Source organism: Podarcis bocagei, assembly GCF_964188305.1.
Source record: "Podarcis bocagei genome assembly, chromosome: 1".
Lineage (NCBI taxonomy): Eukaryota > Metazoa > Chordata > Lepidosauria > Squamata > Lacertidae > Podarcis > Podarcis bocagei.
This window is the reverse complement of record NC_138125.1, coordinates 92,174,251-92,196,671: the sequence shown is the minus strand read 5'-3', so window position 1 is coordinate 92,196,671 and position 22,421 is coordinate 92,174,251. Positions and strand designations below refer to the sequence as shown.

The 22,421-nt window shown below is 43.0% G+C and overlaps 1 protein-coding gene across 3 annotated transcripts in view; it reads left to right on the top strand.

Annotated features, from left to right (window-relative positions):
• Positions 1–3,233: 3,233 nt before the first annotated feature.
• Positions 3,234–22,421, top strand: part of CNTNAP5 (contactin associated protein family member 5) — a 326,754-nt gene continuing 307,566 nt past the window's right edge. For all 3 annotated transcript variants that reach the window (XR_014008811.1, XM_081196914.1, XM_081196913.1), the window contains exon 1: positions 3,234–3,637. Coding sequence is in view for 1 of the 3 variants with exons in the window: in XM_081196913.1 (XP_081053039.1) it covers positions 3,556–3,637 (82 nt within the window). In the remaining 2 variants the exon portion in view is untranslated. The remainder of the gene's footprint in view (positions 3,638–22,421) is intronic.

The window sequence follows — 22,421 nt, the reverse complement described above, 5'->3', positions numbered from 1 at the left end:
CAGGGGGTTGTGGCACTTCAAAAGCCCAGTTCTTCACCTGTCCTATCCATACCTGCGAAGTGCCCCGAGAGAAAAATGGGAAATCCCGTTTTCTTCTGCAAGATCCCAGTGGCCATTTTGGGTGCTATGGGCTCGCACAATCTAGAGCTGCCCTCTCACCTGCCCAAAGTGCTTTGTTCAGGGAGAGAGTGAGGCGTGGGTCATGTGACTCTCTCAGGAATGTGTCCCGGAAGACGTATGTCCAGGTTTGGAGCTTGAAAAGGTTGGTGTATCCCTATCCAGTGGCAAAAGGAACAGTTAAGCAGGAAATATTTTATTTAAAATATTGAAGAATAGCCTGTTCCCTTTTGAGTATCTCAGGAAGCTTTGCCTAAGGCTGCTCATCAGTTCCTTGTGGGGATGGGGCAGCTTAAAAGGGGAGAGAAAGGCTACTAAGGACTGAGTATAGTGTACACCAGGCTTCCTCAACCTCAGCCCTCCAGATGTTTTGAGACTACAGTTCCCATCATCCCTGACCACTGGTCCTGCTAGCTAGGATCATGGGAGTTGTCAGCCAAAAACATCTGGAGGGCTGAGGTTGAGGAAGCCTGGTTTACACAGAATGCTGGCTGACTGTTGTGGGGGTGGAAAACTGGGTGGAAGGGGGAGCAGAATGGAGTCTCATTGAAAATAACATGTCTGATTGGCTGAAACATGGAGCAGGAACATTTTGTTTCAGGCCCCACCTGTATTTTCTACCTCCACATTCCAAAGAATCATACAGCTTTGTTTTATTTCCTTTCTGTTACATCAAAGGTAGACACACGTGGCACAATCCTGCTTTGTTAAGAGCCTAATCTGGTGTTCCCACTGCTGCCCCATCCAGGTAAGCAATAGTCATCTGTGGCACCACCACCCCAGCCACAACGGCTTGCAAGTGGGTAATGGTGGCTTCTTCTTTCTGCCTCCAAGCTATTCCTCCAAAGCTCACCTCTTTGATAACTCATTTGGCCCAACCTCTTAGATCTTATCTCCTGCCAGCACTATGCACAGCCATCTCTACTTCCTCTGCATGTGCTCAGTGAACATAAAGAGAGGGAAGCAGCATCATGATCTTGTAGGCCCAGCACCATGATGGGATGCCTGCAGAACCCTGCAGAACATTCAACACCAAATATGCACATTCAACTTAAGGTGCGTAAAGAGATTCTTTCACGTGCATAGCTGAACCTCCATAGAGGTCCTTTCCGCATGTTCATCTGAATATGCATGGTTTGAGGGTATAGTAAGTGGGAATAGCCCCAATTCTGCCCCCTCCATTCATGCATTCAAGGAAATGGATGCCACGAGCCTCTGGATTTATTCTTCCTCTGTTCCTTTTGCCAGCCTTTATCTTCACTTTTGCTTGTGAGGCTGGCAGTTGTTGTTCCCCCCCGCCGTCCTTCTCTGTCACTCTGCAAAGTGCCATGACTGTACATTGGTGATACTATATGGGCATAATTAATAATAATAAATGGTATTTATTTTATAAATCATGAGATTTCAAGGAATCCAATGAGATTCATGCTTTGTTGTTGGTTGTTTTCGTCACTTTGGGGGTGTTAGCACTTGGCCATGTGCTTATCTTTTCTCTGCAACTGAAAACATTAGAAACTTAACCAATTTTCCCTACCTCATCACAGGACTTTGATTTCTATTGCCTCTCTCCTCTCTTTCATATAAAGTTCTCATAAGGAATCCTTGTAGCAGCATTTTGTCCTTTCTTTCTTTCTTTCAAAAAAATCCCATAGAGAAGTATGATTTAGCTTTTGTTTGATTGTCCATTTAAAGCTCAAAATCCCGTTTGCTGTTGCTTTTTAATTCTCCAGGCTATCTAATCACTAAGCAAGCAGTTTCCCACACAAAGCAGCCCAAGTGTGTGTTTTCTCTCACCGCCTTCCTTTTTTCAGCATGCCAGCAATTTAGAGCTCCATTCTCCATGGGCCCATCATAAGAATATGGGCAAGTGATCTAAAAAACCGCTAATTATTTCTGACCCTTCTCTGGTTTGTTTATTATGGCTGTAGACCAGCAAATTACTTCCAACAAAGACCTTAATGCTCCAAATAAATTCTCTCCTCAAGGATTAAAGTTGGGATCACTAATGTAATTTTTATCCATCTTTGATACAGCCTGCAATTGACGAGATCCAAAGCAGCAGCAAAGCAACAAGGTTAAGCCTTGGGAATTATTAAGCTAAGGTTCTAGAAAGGACAGCAGAAGTGCAGTGGGATGATCAGCAATGAGAGACAACATTTTCCCCCACCTGGAATCACTGACCCCAAAGAAAAAGAAAAGAAAAGGAGGGGGGAACTCAGTCTGACACTTTCCATAATAGCAAAACGGTTCTGACAGTTGTCAGAAATGAATCAAGCCGTCAAACAGAAACTTGGCTCCAATAACTGCCTCGGTTTCCAGCTCAGGAACTGACTTTCACAGGTGCTGTGGTTTGGTTGCAATGAATGGCTTGATGTGCTTTTCTGTATTTGCACGGGTAGATCATCAACACATGAAAATATATGGTAACCCTGCTTCCAGTCAGTAGATCGGCATTCATTCGTTCCCCTCACTCATTTTCAAATCTCATCTTGTGCTAAAGACCCCCCCCCCTCTGTGTGTAGAAAGAGCCTCATCAGCGGTATCCTTCCTCCCCCCCACCCCGCTTCCCTCTATGTGTGAGAAAGAGAGAGAAGGCAGAATGATCAACGCTGTCCATTTCACGCAGCCTATGAAATGAGCTACAGAAACTCCTGCCACAATAAATTTCCTAGTTTTCAACTTGCAATAAATAAACAGAATGCAATGCGGTGTGGGAAAAGAAATAAATATTAAAATAGATAAATAGAGGGGGGAGAGGTTTATCTTTCCTGCACCTTTCATCTTCTAAGATCTCCCTTCTTCTTCCTTTGCAGACAGGGCCACACAGAGATTTGCAAATCGCCCCCCCCCCCGCCTTTCTTCCGTTCCATCCCCACCTTCATTTGGGTGCTATCCTTCTCCCCCACCCCGCGCCGTCGCGGCTGATACACTAGCTAGCCCCCCTAACTAAGAGTGAGTGAGAGAGAAAGATGCTCTGGGCAGCCAAGTTCCCCTGTAACTCCGACGCTTATCATCAGGGCTTGATAATAGTAATGAGAAAGGATCCTCCCTAGCAGGCGGGAGGTGTGACGGGGAGGAGGAGGCTGAGCAGGAGGTGGAGTGAGCGCGCACGGCTCCTCGCGCCTATAAGGAGCTGTTCAGCTCCAGGCTGGCTGAATCCCTATCGCAGCTCCTGGAGGTGGATTTCAGGACCTGCCTTATGAGTGCCTTTTGGCGTTGAGGCGCAGTTGCTTTCTCTCTCTGTGTCTCTTTGGACCTGCTGCTGCTGCTGCTGCTTTCGAGAAGATCTGGGTAAGGAGGGGGCAGAGGTGTCTTTCGCATTCTCCCTCTCCGGCGTCTTCCAAAAGGGTGCCTGGATGCCGGATGGAGTAAGGGAGCCAAGGCACAGCAGCCACTCTCTGAAATTGGAGATTACGCAGGCAGAGACGGCACGAGAAAATGGATCCTATCCCCCAACTCTTCAGCGTTTTGACTTTGCTGCTGTTCAGCTTCTGGCATCTTGGATTAGCAGCTACCAACTGTAAGTATCAAAGAAAGCCCTGTATCTCGCAGCCACCCGGTGCTTACACAACATTTGACGGGGAGGTCTGGAGCGGGGGGATGCTCTTTGGAGTAGTAGTGGGAGGGGAGGGAAAGAAAGAGAGAGAGAGCGAGAGCGCAAGGTGCGTGGCTCCCGCGTCTAAAGTTCGCTTAAGTGCATTCCCTTCAAATCGGCCTCTCTGTATCACTGAGGAACTAAGGTGATGGGGGCCTTCCATCCTGGAATGGCAGGGAATCTGCACATCCTTTCCCCTCTGCAATAGATATATGTGCCTCGGGCTTCTTTTTAAAAATTGCCTCCCCTACCTCCCCCTGCTACTTGCATTTAAACTGCTGTTTATTTATATTCCTGCGTTAAGATTTCATTTTTCATGCGGCTGATGATATCAAGGAAATGCCTTTAGTCACCTCGGTTGCCTTCTCCTGCTGAGTGTTTAACGATTCATAACTACACGCCCCTGCTTGCCAAACTAGATTGCGCCCCACTTAATTCTGTGTAACCCTACCTTCATGGAACGACCTCTCCATCCCTTACTGGAATCCTTTTGGGTTTGTTTTGTTTTGAGGGTTTTTTAGGCAGGGCATGGGAAAATATCGGAACCATCCTAACTGCACCTTGCTGCTTCACCTATCAGTCCTGGTGTCTATTTTCCCCACGCCAGGGCAGATTAACTATATTTTGGAATGTAGAAAGCCAGATCTTGACACAGCATGGCATTTAGACTTAGGAAGCCCATGTGACTGAACGAGTCCATAACATGAAGGGGTTATTGTGGATTTTAAAAGAAAGTAAGAAAAACAACAGTGGTGCAAATCTGATGATAGGACTAAGACACTGGTACTTTTTATACATTTTTGCTTTTAAAAGCTGTTTGGCATACAGTTTGGCTCCTTGTGTCCTCCATTTGATAAGAAATCCCCATAACATCTGTCCTCCCCATGCACCCCCCTCAGCTTAAGTGTTGTGGGGGTATTGACCCCCTTTTGGTGTTGTACAAGGCATTAGGAGACAATTATTGTGATAAGATGTTCTGTGAAGTGCAGTGTCACTGCAAAAGGGAGAAACAGGGAGGCAAGCATGGATATATACCTTTCTTCAGATTCAGCCTTGGCACTTTTGCCATGATGATCGTTTAGCATGACTGTGGATAGCTAACCATGCAATTAGCATGCTGAGTCCCATTGAGCTAAATGGGCATCAATCCCCTGGAAGTCTGCTGAGAATTGTAGCCCAAGAGTGTCATATATGCCAATGTTTTGCTTTAGAAGATGAAGGGAACAGGAGGATACAGTGGCAGTGTTTAAAATTCAGGATTTAAATGGAGTTGTTCAGAAAACACTGCTAGGTACGAGTTAGTTTGTGCAAGTGCTTCTATGCCAGGGGAAATGACAGAGGTCATATCTGTCCATTGAAGTAGCTGAGGATCCAAACTGTCCTCCAGGAATTACTCTAGAATATGAAACCTGTTTTTAAAGAGATGCATTTTGCTAGACTTTTTTAAAAAAATGTTGCTTGGCTGTGTGTTGTTCCCTGGATGCAATTTATAGGAGTTTAAAATGGTGGGGATATATTTAAAACAAATGACATTCTTCATGCAGTGATGGGAGAGAACTAGCTGTTTCTCAAGTTCTAATGGGCTTGTGAACACTAGAGGTCACTCTTGCCTTTTTGATTCCATACCTTAAAAGCTGGTGGGGGGCGGGGGCATTAAAAGAAGGATATTTCACACATCTACACAAGTGAAGAAATAGAAGGCTTTAAATACAGAAGAAAAAGCAAATGCAGTAAGCATTGTGAATTGGTATCAGCCTTCCCAGTGGATGTGCCTTCAGGTTTGATTTTAATAAATAAAAAAATGAAGCAGGAAGTAAAGTTTTTCCTTGTTCCAATCACATTTGGTTAATATGGTTTGATAATGCTCAGGAATGCCAAAAGAAAGTGGATTTAAGCAAGCAGACTTGCTATCACCAAGCTGGTAATAAAGTTAATCCGTAACTTTTAAAAGGATACTCTGCTTTAATGAGTTTTACAATTTCATGGGTGACACTTTTAATTTCCCAGTGCCAATGAACATTCACATTGAACACACAAATTTCTCCCTATATATTTGGGATTCAATCTTTATAAAGCACAATAATTGACTATTTTACTACACTGTACAGTTTTTACTTAGTCACTGAGCAATGAATTAGACTGGATGTTCTTTCCCAGGAGCTCAGTTAAAGATTCTTCCATGAAGCACCAAGAGTTGCATGTTTCTTCTGTTTCCTAATGGTTTGAGAGCATGAACAAATGCTGCAGTGAAATTCACTTCAGCCATTAGGAAAAGTTTTCACTGTTCAGTAAGACAGGCCTTGGCATGTTGGTCAAAACCCAGAACTGAAATCAGACAGCTATAGCAAATTTAAATCACTTTTAAAAATTAATTCCTTTAAAATATCTGAATCACCACCCTTTGTAAGTTTTCTTCAGACGTTAACATAATTGGTGATACTTCCCTGCCCCCAGTATTTAGGAATATGTACTGGATTAGATCCAGAACTGCCATTCTGCAAATGGAAAGACTCTTTATTTTTACCAAATAGACTCTGTTCCAATGGAGGTTCCCACTAAATGGAGGTGAGAGCACTGTCTCACTGTTCTTAAAGGTTCCCAACCCTCTGGAGCAGATTTTGGATGGCACTGGAGGCTGAAAGGGCAATGACGGGTTTGTGAAAATTGCCTTTCCATCAACAACAGGGTAATTATTTCAGTGGAACTCTGCTCAGAGGAAATTTGGACTCAACCCAGTAATTATAGTACTGCTAATTTTTCTTGGGGTTTAGCTTAACGGTCATGCACAAAATTAAGTTAGGAGTGGGTGACACTGGCTTGGTGGCTTTACAACAAATGCTATGCCTGTTTGCTTGGCGGTAAGTTTCATTGTGTTCACTGGAGCTTGCCCATGAGTGCAGCCACAAATGATGTGGCTGTAAGTCTAGTTTCAGCAGTGCCACAGGAAGAGGACACAGCCCACAAAGAAAGATGCCAAATTTGATTACCCAGAGCTGAACTTTTAATGCACAAATTAACAGTTGCAGTAAGACTGTGAATTTGTGCCCTGCAAATCTGAGATGCTTTAAGCTTTGCTTCAGTAATTGATTGAAACCCTAGTCAGCTCCAAATGGAGAGCAGCAATTTCCATGGAACAAAAAAAACCTCCACTTCCATGAATGCAGTATACGTCCCAATACTATAATAAATGATAACATCCATATCAAAACTGCCATCAATTTATCTGTTCTCTGTCAATCATACTAGTTTATAGTAGCAATCAATTAGAACAGTCCAGTTTCCCAAAGCACAAATTGGAACTGGAAGTCAAGTTCTCTTGCTGGAGAAACTGAACTCTAGTCAGTGTAGAAACAGAGAATTGCAGGATTGAAAGGATCAGAAGGAGGTCACTCAGATCCAGCCTTTGCACTAAGGCAGGATTTACCAGACTCCTACTAGATTAGCCCCATGTCAATCCAGATCATAATGTACCCTAGGCAAGGTGTTTGAAAACACAGGTTCTTGCAGAATAAGGAATAGCTGTAACAAAATCCCTGGGGATTCCTTCCTTTTCTCTTATGTATTTCTGCATGGCTGACATTCAGTGTAAGATTACTATTTTCTTATTTCTTGTTAGCACATGGCAGTATTCCCATACTCTTTGTATTTTCGTAATTGAATCATGAAAGTGTGCCTGCGGTTATTTTCTTGATGAGCATATACAAGATTGCTAAGAAAACATCTCAAGAAATATTGTAATTCCAGCTACAGGATCTGAGGTCAGGGTCAATGGATATTCTTACAGACATTAAAGTTACTTCATTCTAATATAGTTCCAGAAATACCTCAAGGCTGGTTTCATAACAACACTTTATTAGATTAAATAACTACAGTAGCAGTGAAATTCCTCCCCAGGATACTAATTACTGGGAAATAGATACAACACACACACACACACACACATAATTGCAATATCATATATGCAATGAACAGCATTTTAATCCAATTGAATATAAAGGTAAGCTTGCAAGAAGAAACCCTGGGAAAGTTCTCTGAGTTTTTGTCCTCATTCAGTGCTTTTCACAGTTGCCATTATACACACATGCTCCTCTTTTAGTATTTAGTAGACTATCCTGTGATTATTTGGGGGGAGGGGATTATGGTTGTTTTTTAAATGAACAACGATGTTTGTGTGTGTTGATTTACACATGCACACAATGGGTTGTATCCAACTAAATCAATGGACTTACTTTAGTCATCTCCATTGAATTCAGTGGGTTTACTCAAAGTATGACTTACCTGGATATATTCCATAGTTTATTTTGTACACTCTTAGGTATCTGCTTATTCTGAACAAATTAAAATAACATATGAGAGGAAGAAATCTCAGGCTCCATAGGACAGTAAAATAACAGTGAGTGACCAAACTGCAGGAGGCAGTGGAAGACAGGAGTGCCTGGCGTGCTCTGGTCCATGGGATCAAGAAGAGTCGGACACGACTAAATGACTAAACAACAAAAAGTGAGCAGAAACCAGGGGGCAACTGAATTGAATCTTCTTCTGCTATGCCCCCTAAATCTGCTCTGGAGAGTCAGCAGAACTCCCAGAACAGGTTTAGCTGGCATACGGGAGCAAGAGAGGGACTTATATTGTCAAAATGGAGGAGAAGTTGGGAGGGGTTGTGTATTGCAGAAACTACTAGGATTGTATATCAGAGCACATGATGCAGGAGGAGGAAACAATTGCTCCATCCATATACAACTATAGATTCTCTTCCCCTTACTGTGGCTCTGTTGTTCCCTGGAAATGGTAGACTGAGGAAGATTTCAAACTATTAACTTTTATTGGATCAAAGGGTCATATCTGATACTACAATATATCTGACAGTGTGGAATACTGCTGAAATGATAACAGACAGATTCAGGACCAGTTCAGCTGGCATTTTTCTGTTTATGAAAATTTGGCCTCATTTTCTTCAAAAGATCTCAACACTGATATTCCATTTTAACTGGAATGATAATCTTGTGACACCTTGTAACATGTTTCCTAAATTGCACAGTTATTATGTATTGATCTCACAGTTTCTGCAATAAATTAAGGAGATATCCAAGTAGGAGGCAAATAGGTTTATTGTATTAAAAACAATCCAGCATTCTCTCTGCCATTAAAGTGATGGCAGCAGTGACTTCTCCACGGAGAAAGTCTTTTACAACCATCTGTGTGCTTAGGAGTTCTCTTTTTGAACAAAATAGTTTTTTTTAGCTTTGGTTTAGGTTTATTTCATTTGTACATTGTCTCCAACTAAGGAAGTCCTGAAGTGATTTACAATAAAAAATACAATACAATAATAGAATCAGTTACAGATAGGTAGCCGTGTTGGTCTGCCATAGTCAAAATAAAAAAATTCCTTCCTGTAGCACCTTAAAGACCAACTAAGTTAGTTCTTGGTATAAGCTTTCGTGTGCATGCACACTTCTTCTTGGTATCTGAAGAAGTGTGCATGCACACGAAAGCTTATATCAAGACTAACTTAGTTGGTCTTTAAGGTGCTACAGGAAGAATTTTTTTATTTTAATAATAGAATCATTAGACATGATTAAAAGCAGATTTCACAATGCAGTCGTATCACTGGTGCTGCCAAAATGCCTTGGAAAACAGAAATGTCCTTGCTTGGTGCCAGCATGATGACAAGGTTGGTGACAGGCAGGCCTGTCTGGGGAGAGCATTCCATAAATTCTTGGGGGAGGGGCTACTACTGAAAAGGCCCATTTTCTTATTGCCCCCTTTTGGACCTCTCACAAAGGTGGTATGCAGAGAAGGGCCTCAGATGAGGAAATCAGGGTCCAGGAAGGTCTGAAAGGGGAAAGTTTGTCATTTGGCTATAGGGGTTCTGAGCTGCATAAGGCTTTCAAGGTTAAAACCAGCATTTTGAATTGGGTACAGGAGAAGCCAGTACTGTCAGACCTTAGCAGCCTTTTGTTCATGCCTTGTTGTTCTAATTAGCAGTCTACATAAGCTTTCATGATACCTGGATGTCTAAAGGACACCAGTTTAGTACTTTGACAAGACATTTTGCTTTCTGAGATAAAGAATGAGATAGCTTCCCTTGTACAAAGCTGACCAGACTTGCATCTTACTTTAATACTAGCAATGAGATTGCCTAATGGTAAGGCTGGCCTTGCACCATTTGTCTCCCGTTGTGGTCGCATCACATTAAATCTGCCTACACACACACACACACACACACACACACACACACACACACACCAGACTTCACAAATCCCAATTCAAAATATATTTCCTTCCTAACCATTGACCAGTTGTGATTCCAAAGTGTGCAAACTGGATCTGATCTAGAGACCAATGTGGGGATCTGGGCAGGGGTTCACTCTGGAATCCATGCATTGCTGGATCCCTGCTCTCTTAAGGATTTGCACCAGCTGGTCTGTGGGATGCCTGTCTGTGTTCTTCAACAAGTGATTTGAGCTGACTAAGACTGCCTGTCTAGGATGTTTCTGTCACCACATGGGTTGAAATAGACCTTGCAGTTCCCACTGGGAGCATTGAGACTTGATGACATGCTGTTGCTCTCAAGTGAAATTTTAGATACATTTTACATCTTTTACATTCAATTCCCCCTAAGACTCTAAAGGAGAATTAAGTCTACAATATGTCACCACTGCCTATTGCTTCCAGTGGAACTTACTTGCTCAGGGCTCTCAATGTGCTCCCTAGCCACTCTTAGGTGACTGAAATTCCATTTTTATAAAGTGGGATGATAGTCTATCACATGCATGAGCATTATAGATGCATTCAGTAGAATATGGCCTAAAGTGACTGTGGCTTGATCGTTATGGTATTTGAGTAATTCATATTTCTATATAACAACCAAATTTGACAAGATCCAGGAGGCTCATGTTTTTGTCTATATTTAAAAGCAACTGCAGAGAACCACAAATGGGCCACTGCAACAACACTGTGTTTTAACCCCAGAGATGTCCCAAGATTAGACTTGTATCTGTAATTATAGCATTGAGAAGTAGTGCTTCTGTGGATCTTTCCAGTTTGACTTGTTACTCGGGACCAAATGAGATCTGTTAAAGACAAAGGTCTATTGCTTCCCATTTAGTGGTAGTGGCACTCACCCTGTGGAACGCCCTTCCATCAGATGCCAAAGAGATAAACAACTATCTGACGTTTAGAAGACATCTGAAGGCAGCACTGTTTAGGGAAGGTTTTAATGACTGAGGTTTTGATGTATTTTTAATCTTTGTTGGAAGCCACCCAGAGTGGCTGGGGAAACCCAGCCAGATGGGTGGGGTACAAATAATAAATTATTATTATTATATTTACTAATCTAAAGATTGCTATAATGTCTTCCCCTTTTTCAGGCACGTCATTTGTAGCCATAGCAGCTCCTACAGGGTGGATTAAGACTGCCAAATTGTAGGGAAATACACCCAAAGGTTTTTGTGCAAGGCACCTTCATTTGTTTTTAAGCGAAGGAATTTTCTGCCGTAAGCGAAAACAATTTGCAAGCATGGTGCCCCTTTCTAAGAGGATGAAGCCCACCAAGTTTCAGAATGAGAGCTGTATTAGTTCTTCTACAAGGGCAGGCATTTAACATGTTTGGGTACAGACAGTAGGAATCATTGGGATGGAGTGTTGAAAAAAGAGCATGGATCCTCAGGAAAGAATGGGGTGTGGAAAATCTCACCTCCATCAAGGATCCTGTTACCCCAAGAGTTATTGATCCCCTCATCGGTTATTTGGCCATGCTACTAATTACTGTAAATGTGCCTAAAAATGTAACTCTAGCTTATGGGTTTACATCCATGGACAACAGCAGGGAGAAAACAATGCCTCTATCATGTTGGCATTGGTGGTCCTCCTCATAATACATTTTTTATTCATTTAATATAAATAGTTTTTGTTTCTCTGATGCTTCTCTCAAACTGGAACTTACTTTGAAATGTTGTTTTAGGCAAACTCAACACCCCCTCTAGTGGGTATGGATGTACATATGGTGTTATGGGAGTGTGTTATCTGTTCATAGCGTAACGCCCCTCAGAGTAAAACAAAATTATCCATTGTGTTTTCCCTTCTATAGATTGTTTTTATTTTTGACACTTTTGACACTTGGTTGTAATCTGAGAAAAGTTCAGCCATCCTTCTTCATAAACAAGGAATCCAGACTGGAAACTTCTGTTTACAAGTAAGCAGTGATGTATGCGAAGCTTTTTCTTTCTTACTAACGAGAGCAATCCACCCATACATATCTCAGTTCACTAAGATCTCCATTGTTTAAGGAGCAGTAGTTTGTGATTTGTTATGATTGTTGTCATAAAAATAGAATAGATCTGTGCACACATGTGATGCCCATTTACTTAAACATTGATGCTGTGGGAAGATATTTTACAGAAGAGGTACCCAATGTGGTGCTCTGCAACTCCCATTAGACTCTGAAAATATTGGTCAATGGGCAGGGATGATGGGAGTCATCTGAACATCTGGGGAGCAATATGTTGACTACCCCTAGTTTAGATTTGATTTCTTTTTTTAAAGAGCTGAGCAGAGAACAGAACCTCTGGGGAATCTTAGAAAGCATAATCCTGGGAAGCATTGTTATAATTCATACTATTCTCTTCATAGGGTAAATTTTATCTGGCCATAATCCAGTGTACTGTCAAGCACACTACAATCTCACTGAAATGAGTGCGGGGTTTAAGCATGCATACCATTGCCCTAGAATGTGACCAATCTGTTCCCACATTTTGGTTCATGGGAGAGCAAATATGATTCCACACACATCAATGATGAATCAATGTATATAAGCTTGTTTTATTATCCCATGAATAGCCTGGTGAGATCTCCTTCGTGTAACTGTGTAATGTCTGAAAACAATAAGCATAATTTTTGAAAGTAACACATAATAGGTTTTCCCCTCGATGTAGCTCTAGTAATATGTGAAAGTTCCTAAATTATTTAAATAGGAAAACAATGATGCCTTTGTAAAAAAAGAAAAGCAAAAAGCCATGCAGCCTGAGTTTGGTAGACTGAGAGAAACAATAAACTAAACTTCCTTCCTCCCAAGTCGAGGGGAAGTGACCTATCTAAGCTTGGCAGGACAGTTTACTCTATATGGCATTAACTCATTCATGTGTTAATTAGACTTAAGCACCTTGGTTATATGAGGTTGGTTGTTCTACAACATGCCCTATTTTGGCCAATAGGCTTAAGGGAGCAAGTTCCCAATAAAAGGTGGCCCTGCCATGAATTCTTCCTTCTATGTCTTTCCAGAAATCTGCACCCGGCCCCACCCCATGAGCAGAATGGGCTTTGCCAGTTACTACTTGTGAATGAGTAGAGCAGGGTCAGCAAACTTTTTTAGCAGCGAGCCGGTCCACTATCCCTCAGATCTTGTGGGGGGCCGGACTATTTTTTTTTTTTGGGGGGGGGGGGAATGAACGAAATCCAATGCCCCACAAATACATTTTAAATAAAAGGACACATTCTACTCATGTAAAAACACGCTGATTCCTGGACCGTCCGCGGGCCGGATTTAGAAGGCAATTGGGCCGGATCTGGTCCCTGGGCCTTAGTTTGCCTACCCATGGAGTAGACTTTTTTCAGTGCACACAGAATGACTTCTGATTGTACCTTTTATCCCATTTATTTCACTGCTCTTAATTTGATTGGCTGTGGTAGTTTACTTTTTATTTGGCTGTTTTGGTTCATTTAGTGCAGGCAGTTAAGTGGTTTGGAGCATAGACGGCTCTGAGGACAGGGGGACACTTCACCAATCACCTCCTATTGCTGATCAGCTTGGCGGGCTGCTTAGTTACATTCTCTCAGGACTTATAATGTGCCACCTCCTGGAAGTTGAACATCTGTCGGGTCATACCCTCATGGCTTCCTTTTATAGAAAGGTGGTATCCAGACATGTCAGCTTGGGTGCTGGAATTGATCTTCATTTGCAGAAGGCTGTAGATTTTTTTTACCTGTACCGCTTCTGTGAGATGGGTACAATTTTCCCCCAATTCATATATATAATAATAATAATAATTTATTATTTATACCCCACCCATCTGGCTGGGCTTCCCCAGCCACTCTGGGCGGCTTCCAAAAGAATATTAAAATACTATAATACATCAAACATTAAAAGCTTCCCTAAACAGGGCTGCCTTCAGATGTCTTCTAAAAGCCTGGTAGTTGTTGTTCTCTTTGACATCTGGTGGGAGGGTGTTCCACAGGGAAGGTGCCACTACCAAGAAGGCCCTCTGCCTGGTTCCCTGTAACTTGGCTTCTCGCAGTGAGGGAACTGCCAGAAGGCCCTCGGTGCTGGACCTCAGTGTCTGGGTAGAACGATGGGGGTGGAGACGCTCCTTCAGATATACTGGACCAAGGCCGTTTAGGGCTTTAAAGGTCAGCACCAACACTTTGAATTGTGCTCGGAAACGTACTGGGAGCCAATGTAGGTCTTTCAAGACCGGTGTTATGTGGTCTCTGCGGCCGCTCCCAGTCACCAGTCTAGCTGCCGCGTTCTGGATTAGTTGTAGTTTCCGGGTCACCTTCAAAGGTAGCCCCACGTAGAGCGCATTGCAGTCATCCAAGCGGGAGATAACCAGAGCATGCAGCACTCTGGCAAGGCAGTCCACAGGCAGATAGGGTCTCAGCCTGCGTACCAGATGGAGCTGGTAAACAGCTGCCCTGGATACAGATTTGACCTGTGCCTCCATGGACAGCTGTGAGTCCAAAATGACTCCCAGGCTGCGCACCTGGTCCTTCAGGGGCACAGTTACCCCATTCAGGACCAGGGAATCCTCCACACCTGCCCGCCTCCTGTCCCCACAAAACAGTACTTCTATATACACACACACACACACACACACACACACACCCATTTACCAATTCCTCTCTTGTCAAGCCTTTGCTCCATTTGTGGGACAATGAGTATGCACATATGAATGTGCATCAGCAGCTACTTCTAGGGTTAATTTGGGGGCAATTTTGATTCTGGACCAATTTTGTAATGCACTCTTTTAAAGATGCGTCTTGTTATCTTCTAAGCAAACAAACATTTTCTGAACTCTTCATCTGGCCTTTTCACAACATAAATAAGAAGCCCCAGAGGGGTTTATCCCCATATAATTAAACTCTGCTTTCCCAGTTAAATCTCAGAGGCCCTGGCAGTTAAAGAAGGGAGCATCATTGCAGTGATCAACATGTCTGCCTAGTATTTGAGAAACAGGCAGATTTCTGTATATACAGTGCTTGGGAGATGTCACTGATAATTAATTCCCTTGTATTAATTTTATATTTGCATTTTCTAATTGCCCTGTGCAGATTCTTATGGGCCGGTCTTGCCATCTGCTCAGTAGTTCAGTAGAATTGATTGAGTTTTAAATGATTACAACAGTGCAATATAGAACCCAGAGAAAGAAGTGGGTGCCAAAATACTGCTGTATTTTATTTTTAACAATCCTAGCTGTTATGCAGTTTAAAAAGAATAAGCACCAGGATCTGAGGAGCCTGATAACAAAATTGCCATGACAGACAGATGTTCAGTAGGTGTTTCAATATTTACTCTTTAAAACAAAGGCAATTTATTAGAAATGAGTGGAATGCCTGAAATCATTTAGGAGCTGTTTCTTATTTTTCCACCAGGAACTGCTTCTGCCTTTTATTTCTTTTTATTCTCACCAGGAAGGTGGCAATGTTCTCTTTCACTCAAGTGCATTATCTGAATAAGATTACAGTGGTACCTCGGCTTAAGCACTTAATTCATTCCGGAGGTCCGTTCTTAACCTGAAACTGTTCTTAACCTGAAGCACCACTTTAGCTAATGGGGCCTCCCACTGCCGCCGCACAATTTCTGTTCTCATCCTGAAGCAAAGTTCTTAACCCGAGGTACTATTTCTGGGTTAGCGGAGTCTGTAACCTGAAGCGTCCGTAACCTGAAGCATCTGTAACCTGAGGTACCACTGTATTATAATTCACATGCCTTATCTAGAAATTACTGTTATAAGAATTCTGTAAATTAAGTTAGCCTTATAATTCCCCATATTGCAGGTGAAAGAAGTTGGTTTGCTTAGAGTTAAATAAAGAAGCAAGATTTGCATTGAGGACTTCCTGATTTGAAGCTCAGTGGCTTTCCAACCACTTATGTGTATAGAGTTGTATCCGCTTGATTTTCAGGGGAAACAGGGCAGGCAAGAAGGTGGAACCTTCACCCCTTTACCCCCAACAAGCTCTCCTCATGTCCATGTCCTCATGACTGAGAGTTTTTCCATCTCAGAGCCTGATGGGGGAGATGTTCTGGGGAGAAGGGGTTGAAATTAGAAATCAGTGGGTAGGAAATGAGTTAAGTAGCCTTCTGGCCCAACCATTTCACGTCTACAAATGTCCCTTGATCCTATATACACATTAAATGGCAAATCAAGGCTAGGAATATCATTTTACCATGTAATCTCTAGTTCCAGCCTTTAGTTGAATGATCCCACCAGCAGTGTGGCCTTGGGAATACTCTGCCACAGTGATCCTTGAAAGGGATCCCAATGGGGATTAGTGCAAGTGATGAGTAAAGGAGGGACAAAGAAACACCTATCAAACAGAAAGTACTCTCTCACTCAGCCTTGCATTCTCACTCTTTTTAGGCAAGCTAAGCAGCTCTAATTAGCCCCACACTGAGTGACCCACACCAGGAAATCCTCCATAGGCCTATCAGAGCTCTGCCCATAGAGGTTCCAAAACTTGGGATTTATATATTATAACAGCAGAAAACCGGGGCTCATGAATGGATTTTTAGAGGAGTCAGTGATTTATGGTTTTTCCTTCAATGTCCTTTTCCAACAATTTATCACCATCATTGTCACATTGCACAGCAGAACAGAAAGTACCAAGTGACTTTGTTGTTGTTTACTCATGTCCGACTCTTCGTGACCCCATGGACCAGAGCACGCCAGGCACTCCTGTCTTCCACTGCTTCCCACAGTTTGGTCAAACTCATGTTCGTAGCTTCGAGAACACTATCCAGCCATCTTGTCCTCTGTCGTCCCCTTCTCCTTGTGCCCTCCATCTTTCCCAACATCAGGGTCTTTTCCAGGGAGTCTTCTCTTCTCATGAGGTGGCCAAAGTATTGGAGCCTCAGCTTCACAATCTGTCCTTCCAGTGAGCACTCAGGGCTGATTTCCTTAAGAATGGATAGGTTTGATCTTCTTGCAGTCCATGGGACTCTCAAGAGTCTCCTCCAGCACCATAATTCAAAAGCATCAATTCTTCGGCGATCAGCTTTCTTTATGGTCCAGCTCCCACTTCCATACATCACTACTGGGAAAACCATGGATTTAACTATATGGACCTTTGTTGGCAAGGTGATGTTTGTGCTTAGGTGACTTAGTCCAGTTATTTTTTTCCAGAATCATGGTTCAAAAAGAAGAAACACATTACAAGTTTTATATCATTTATTATCTTAGGGATGGAACTTACACCATGTTTGCTGTAGGCCTGCCACCCCAAAGGACATGTGCTGGGGGTGTCTGCCCAACTGTGGTGTTTAGAGGTGTGCCACCATCACATTCTAAATCTCAACTCTTCTGCCAATGTTCTCAAGGAGTGTAGAGCTGGAATGTTGATACAGTGGTGCCCCGCAAGACAAAATTAATTCGTTCCGCAAGTTTTGTCGTCTAGCGAATTTTTCGTCTTGCGAATCACGAAATCCCATAGGAATGCATTGAAAATCAATTAATGCGTTCCTATGGTCAAAAAAAGTCCAAACAAAGCCAAATTTGCTACAACAACAGTTTATTAACTGCTCTTTAAAGTCACACATACTGTAAAGAGCAGTTCAAAAATTGAAGGGAAAATAAATTAACTTTATAAACATGACAGAAAAACATTTAAAAATCAACAAACTGTACAGTACATTTTCTAAGACTCTGGGGGACCACTCGAAGAAGGCCCCTCTTCCATTCTTTGCTTCTTGCTGAAGAACCCCCTCCTCAACTGTTCCCCCAGCCACCCACCACACAGAAATTCAAATCCAGATTTTTTTTTTAAAAAAAACAGCAGAGTGGCCCAATGGTCACAGAAAATCATAAAAATTCCCAAAAAAGCCCCACAAGCTCCCAGATTCCTGCAGAAACCTCTCCAACTGTTCCCCCAGTCAGCCAGCACTCAGAAATTCAAACTCAGGAAATTTTTTTTGAAAAAAACCAACCTGGCCCAATGGTCACAGAAAATCATAAAAATTCCCAAAAAAGCCCCACAAGCTCCCAGATTCCTGCAGAAACCTCTCCAACTGTTCCCCCAGCCAGCCAGCACTCAGAAATTCAAACTCAAGAAAAAAAATTTGAAAAAAAAACAAACTGGCCCAATGGTCACAGAAAATCATAAAAATTCCCAAAAAAGCCCCACAAGCTCCCAGATTATCACCCCCCCCCCACAACACCAAGTCCTTGAATCCCAAACACCCCAACCCAAAATCCAAAACCCCCCAAAAAAGTTTTAAAAGTTTAACTTACCAAATGGATGCAAGAGAAGTTCTGGAAAAGTTTTGGAAAAGCTTCAAAAGTGAGCAAAGTCTGAGAAAAGGCTACAAAACCACGTGCTAACAGTTGCTCCTCGAAGTCAAGTAGCAACTGCAGCTGTTCAAGCTAAGCACCCTTTTTACGGTTTTAAGAAAAAGGAAACAAAGTCGCGAGACGCTTTCGTCTTGCGAAGCAAGCCCATAGGGAAATTCGTCTTGCGAGGCAACTCGAAAACGGAAAAACCTTTCGTCTAGCGAGTTTTTTGTCTTGCGAGGCATTCTTAAAATGGATGGCACTGCTCCTCATTCTCACGTACAGGTGGTGACACTGGTGATTTATTCAGAGATGTGATTCCCCCCCCCAACATTGCTGTGGCACCTCAGAAATAATACTAGCATGATAGGAACATTTTTGTACACACGTTTCCCACCTGCTTCTTCTTTGCAAATACTTTTTGTTTGCACCTCAAAATAAACCACAGTTGCCCCGTGATATCAGAACTCAGGGAACTATGGTTTCTTCTAAATATTGTTTGTTAACACAAACCAGGGTAAAACTGTGTGTTAATATCCTGTTTTGTTAATAACTAACAATAATTAGAATAAACTCATACTGCTGCCTGGCCAGCGAATGAAACATAGAAGACTATGAATAAAAAAAATCACAGCTTCTAACACCAGGAATCATATCTGTTCTAGAGATGTTGCAAACGGAGAGAAAATAGTTTGCAGCAGAAAGTGGAGGTAGGGAGTAATCTTAGAAGCAATTGTCATTGTCAGGGTCTTTTCCTGTTCCATTCTCTAAAATACATCAAATACATTTTAAATCTTCTGCCTAAATATTGTGTGTGTGTATACATGCACACATGCACACACATACAGGTTATTCAAGAAAAAAGACTTTGCTATACAGATTGGTTCAAACTTAAAAGCAAATTATTTCAAATGAAAGAAGTTATAATGGCAATTGACGACAGGTGGCTATAGCATATCCCAATTTGGAAACAAACTTGCAGAGATAAATTCTGAAGGAAGTTGAAGGTGAACCCAAGGCTCCATTTAAGGACATATAAAGAGCCAATATAATTAACTATTTAAAAGCCTTATTCAGCTTTCCTCTGTACCTTTTACCTGCATTCTGCAGATCGGGGAAGAGATAATACAACTTTTAACAATTTGCACAAGGTCATCTCAAAGGTCAATGGTTGGTAAAAAGCCAGCTCCATCTCTAATTTATTTAAAGATCCCTGCATTATCAACAGGAGTGCACTAATTAACTCAATTAGTTTCTGCACCCTGTGGATCTTTTGAGTGGTCTCAGAGACCCAGAGCACTCACATGTTTATCCAGAGTCACTCTCTAACAGACGCAGTGCTCATTAAATAACTCCACCTCATACACAGTTCCAGATATTGTATCCTGTGTGTGAACATTTTCAGACTTTTCAGAATGGTTTAGGGACAACTCATACAACCACCACAGAACCTTTTCCCATCAATTAATCCTCCTGCCACTGCCCAAGCTTGAACTGAAGATGACCGCTTTGCCACCTGTGCAGTGCAACCTGAATAAGAAAATAACCCCAGAAGACCAAATCAGAAATTATGACAAGACAGCATCGCCCTGCAGCCATTTTCTCCAGTTGCCACTGTTGCTCTATTGCCCTGTTTTTGATTCACTGAAAAGCCACTGATGTGACTATTTTTATGGTTATTTTTATTTCATCATAGTTTTTTTCTGGTTTTGCTGTAGCTAGGTGGTTTTTTTTTTTTAAAAAAAAAGTGAACCGTCTTTGCTTATTCTTTTGGAATATATAGAATATAGAAAGACATATTTGTTTAAATGAAGATCTTCAACAAGGTGCAGTGCTCACTGGCGTCAACTGTAAATCCTCATAGTTATCAGTCCAAGCCTAAACACTGTAAAGTTGGTCTAAAATGAAGACTTGCTAATAAAAATTATGGCTCTTCTCCAACAGTTGACATTTCAGAGGTTGTGAAAATGGTTAGCACAAGCTGCAATTGGCCAGTCTGTGCTGGCTATATAGAGTTGTTAAGCTGCAACACAAACATACAAAGGGTGCATTAAAGTTATAAAAATATGCTTCGCTACCGCTGGAGTGTGCCATGAGAAAAAGGTAAAAGGTAAAGGACCCCAGGATGGTTAAGTCCAGTCAAAGGCAACTTTGGGGAGTGGTGCTCATCTTGCTTTCAGGCCAAGGGAGTTGGCATTTGTCCACAGACAGTTTTCCGGGTCATGTCGCCAGCATGACTAAACTGTTGGAGATTCATTCCCCATGTCTGCAGTCATGGGATTGTTGTCTATCACATGACGGTGTATATTCCACAGTGTGGGAAAAAGGAAGGAACTAAGTCAGAATGCTCTGAGTTTATTATATGTAAATAAACGTAATTAGCCAAATGCTGAGCTACTGAGTTCTGTTACGTGAACTGCAAAATACTTTGTGGATCCCTGAGTGTGCTGATGTCTGTTGACATCAGTCACTGTGATGTTCGGGCAGAAGAAAGCTTTTGAAGCTCCCAAACGATCGACCAGGAGGGAGAGAACATGCCAGTCGGGCACGTGTCTCTGCCAGGGTCCTACATGAGAGTAGGACGATCCTAACATAAACTGCTTCTGGTGCAATGGAACATCGTGACAGAAACCAGAGTGCATGGAAACACCGTTTACCTTCCCGCCACAGCGGTACCTATTTGTGATGGCCTGGGAATCGGATTCAGAGGCTGAACCTGAGGAATCCCAGCCTGCTGAGACGGGGCTGGGGCTTGAACCTGAAGGGCCCTCACCTGTGCCGGATCCTCAGAAGCAGACACCAGCTGAATCCGCTCTGGCTCCAGAGGTGATTGAGGACCCATTGCCTGCAGGTGCACCTCTCTCAGCCCTGTCAGGGGAAGGTGAGGTTGCCTCTGGGTCCAGTAACCCTCCAGCCTCTCCTGAGCTGCAGAGGCTCAGGGAAGAGGCAGAGGGAACTAAGTTCTTGCAGGAGGAGTGCTCGCCTCCAGGCTAGGAGAGGCGAGTCACCTGTGGACCGGGGCCGCCCTATGCCTCAGAGGAGGTAAAGGCCAGCCAGCCCAGTCCCAGGTTGGTAACCTGTTCCTGCCGGCACCCTGACCTGCTCTCCTGCCAGAGTTCCTGACCACGCCCGACTCCTCGCTTTGGACCTCGCTTCACCCCTGATGGACAGCCTCCATACCCTCGACCTAGGACCAGACTCAGACCACGCCACACAGTAAACCCCCCCCCCCCCGGACCAGCACAGTATTTATCTACTTGCACTGGCATGCTTTAAAACTGCTAGGTAAGCAGGAGCAGGGACAGAGCAACGGGAGCTCACCCCGTTGTGTGGATTTGAACTGCCAACCTTCTGATCAGCAAGCCCAAGAGGCTCAGTGGTTTAGACCACAGCTCACAGCATCCTGCAAGCCCAGCACTGCTTTTGTGAGCATCTTCCAGGATGCTGTGAGTGCGCCCCTCAAAGCAGCACCGTGTTGGATGGCTGGACTCCTCACTGATCTGACCAAGGAGTGTAGTCCAAGAGACTGGGCTTTGAAAACAAATGGAATTTGAGAATATGTAACATAGCCCCACAACTGACCAATAGGCGCCCCCACCCCAGTGTCTGTGAATACAGCATGAACATCTGTATGGAGATGGCCCTCATGAGTATAGCTGTAACTGTGATGCCTCCCATGCAGCCTAGAACACTGATTGTATGGGGTTCCAGGCCACGTGAAGGCCTCTGTGCACACAGCTGTCCACGCAAAGGCTTCCTCCCTGCAGATATTTGTCCCATACACATTGGCACCTGAGTGAGGGGCTACTCAACTTGTGCAATGCCAGGAGCACAGTCCCACCCCCTGCTCCTGTATTGCTCTATAAGCGAGAAATACTTACTGAAGAGGTCCCTAGAAATGTAGCCCTAGTAACGTGGTTTTTCTGATCATATGGTTTTCAAGACGAGATTTCCAAACTTCCTGTCTAAAAGATTGCCATGTTTTGTTTCATTGTATCCCTGACAGAGGCTCACCTTCACAAAATGGGCATAGAAACCTAAGGAGAGCCTTGCTAGATCAGGCCATCTAGTTGACCAGCATCCTATTTCCAATAGCAGCCAAGCAGATGCCTTCAGAAAGTCCACATCTAGGACTTGAAGTCAGGCCTTTGGTCTGGACCCAGTCTGAC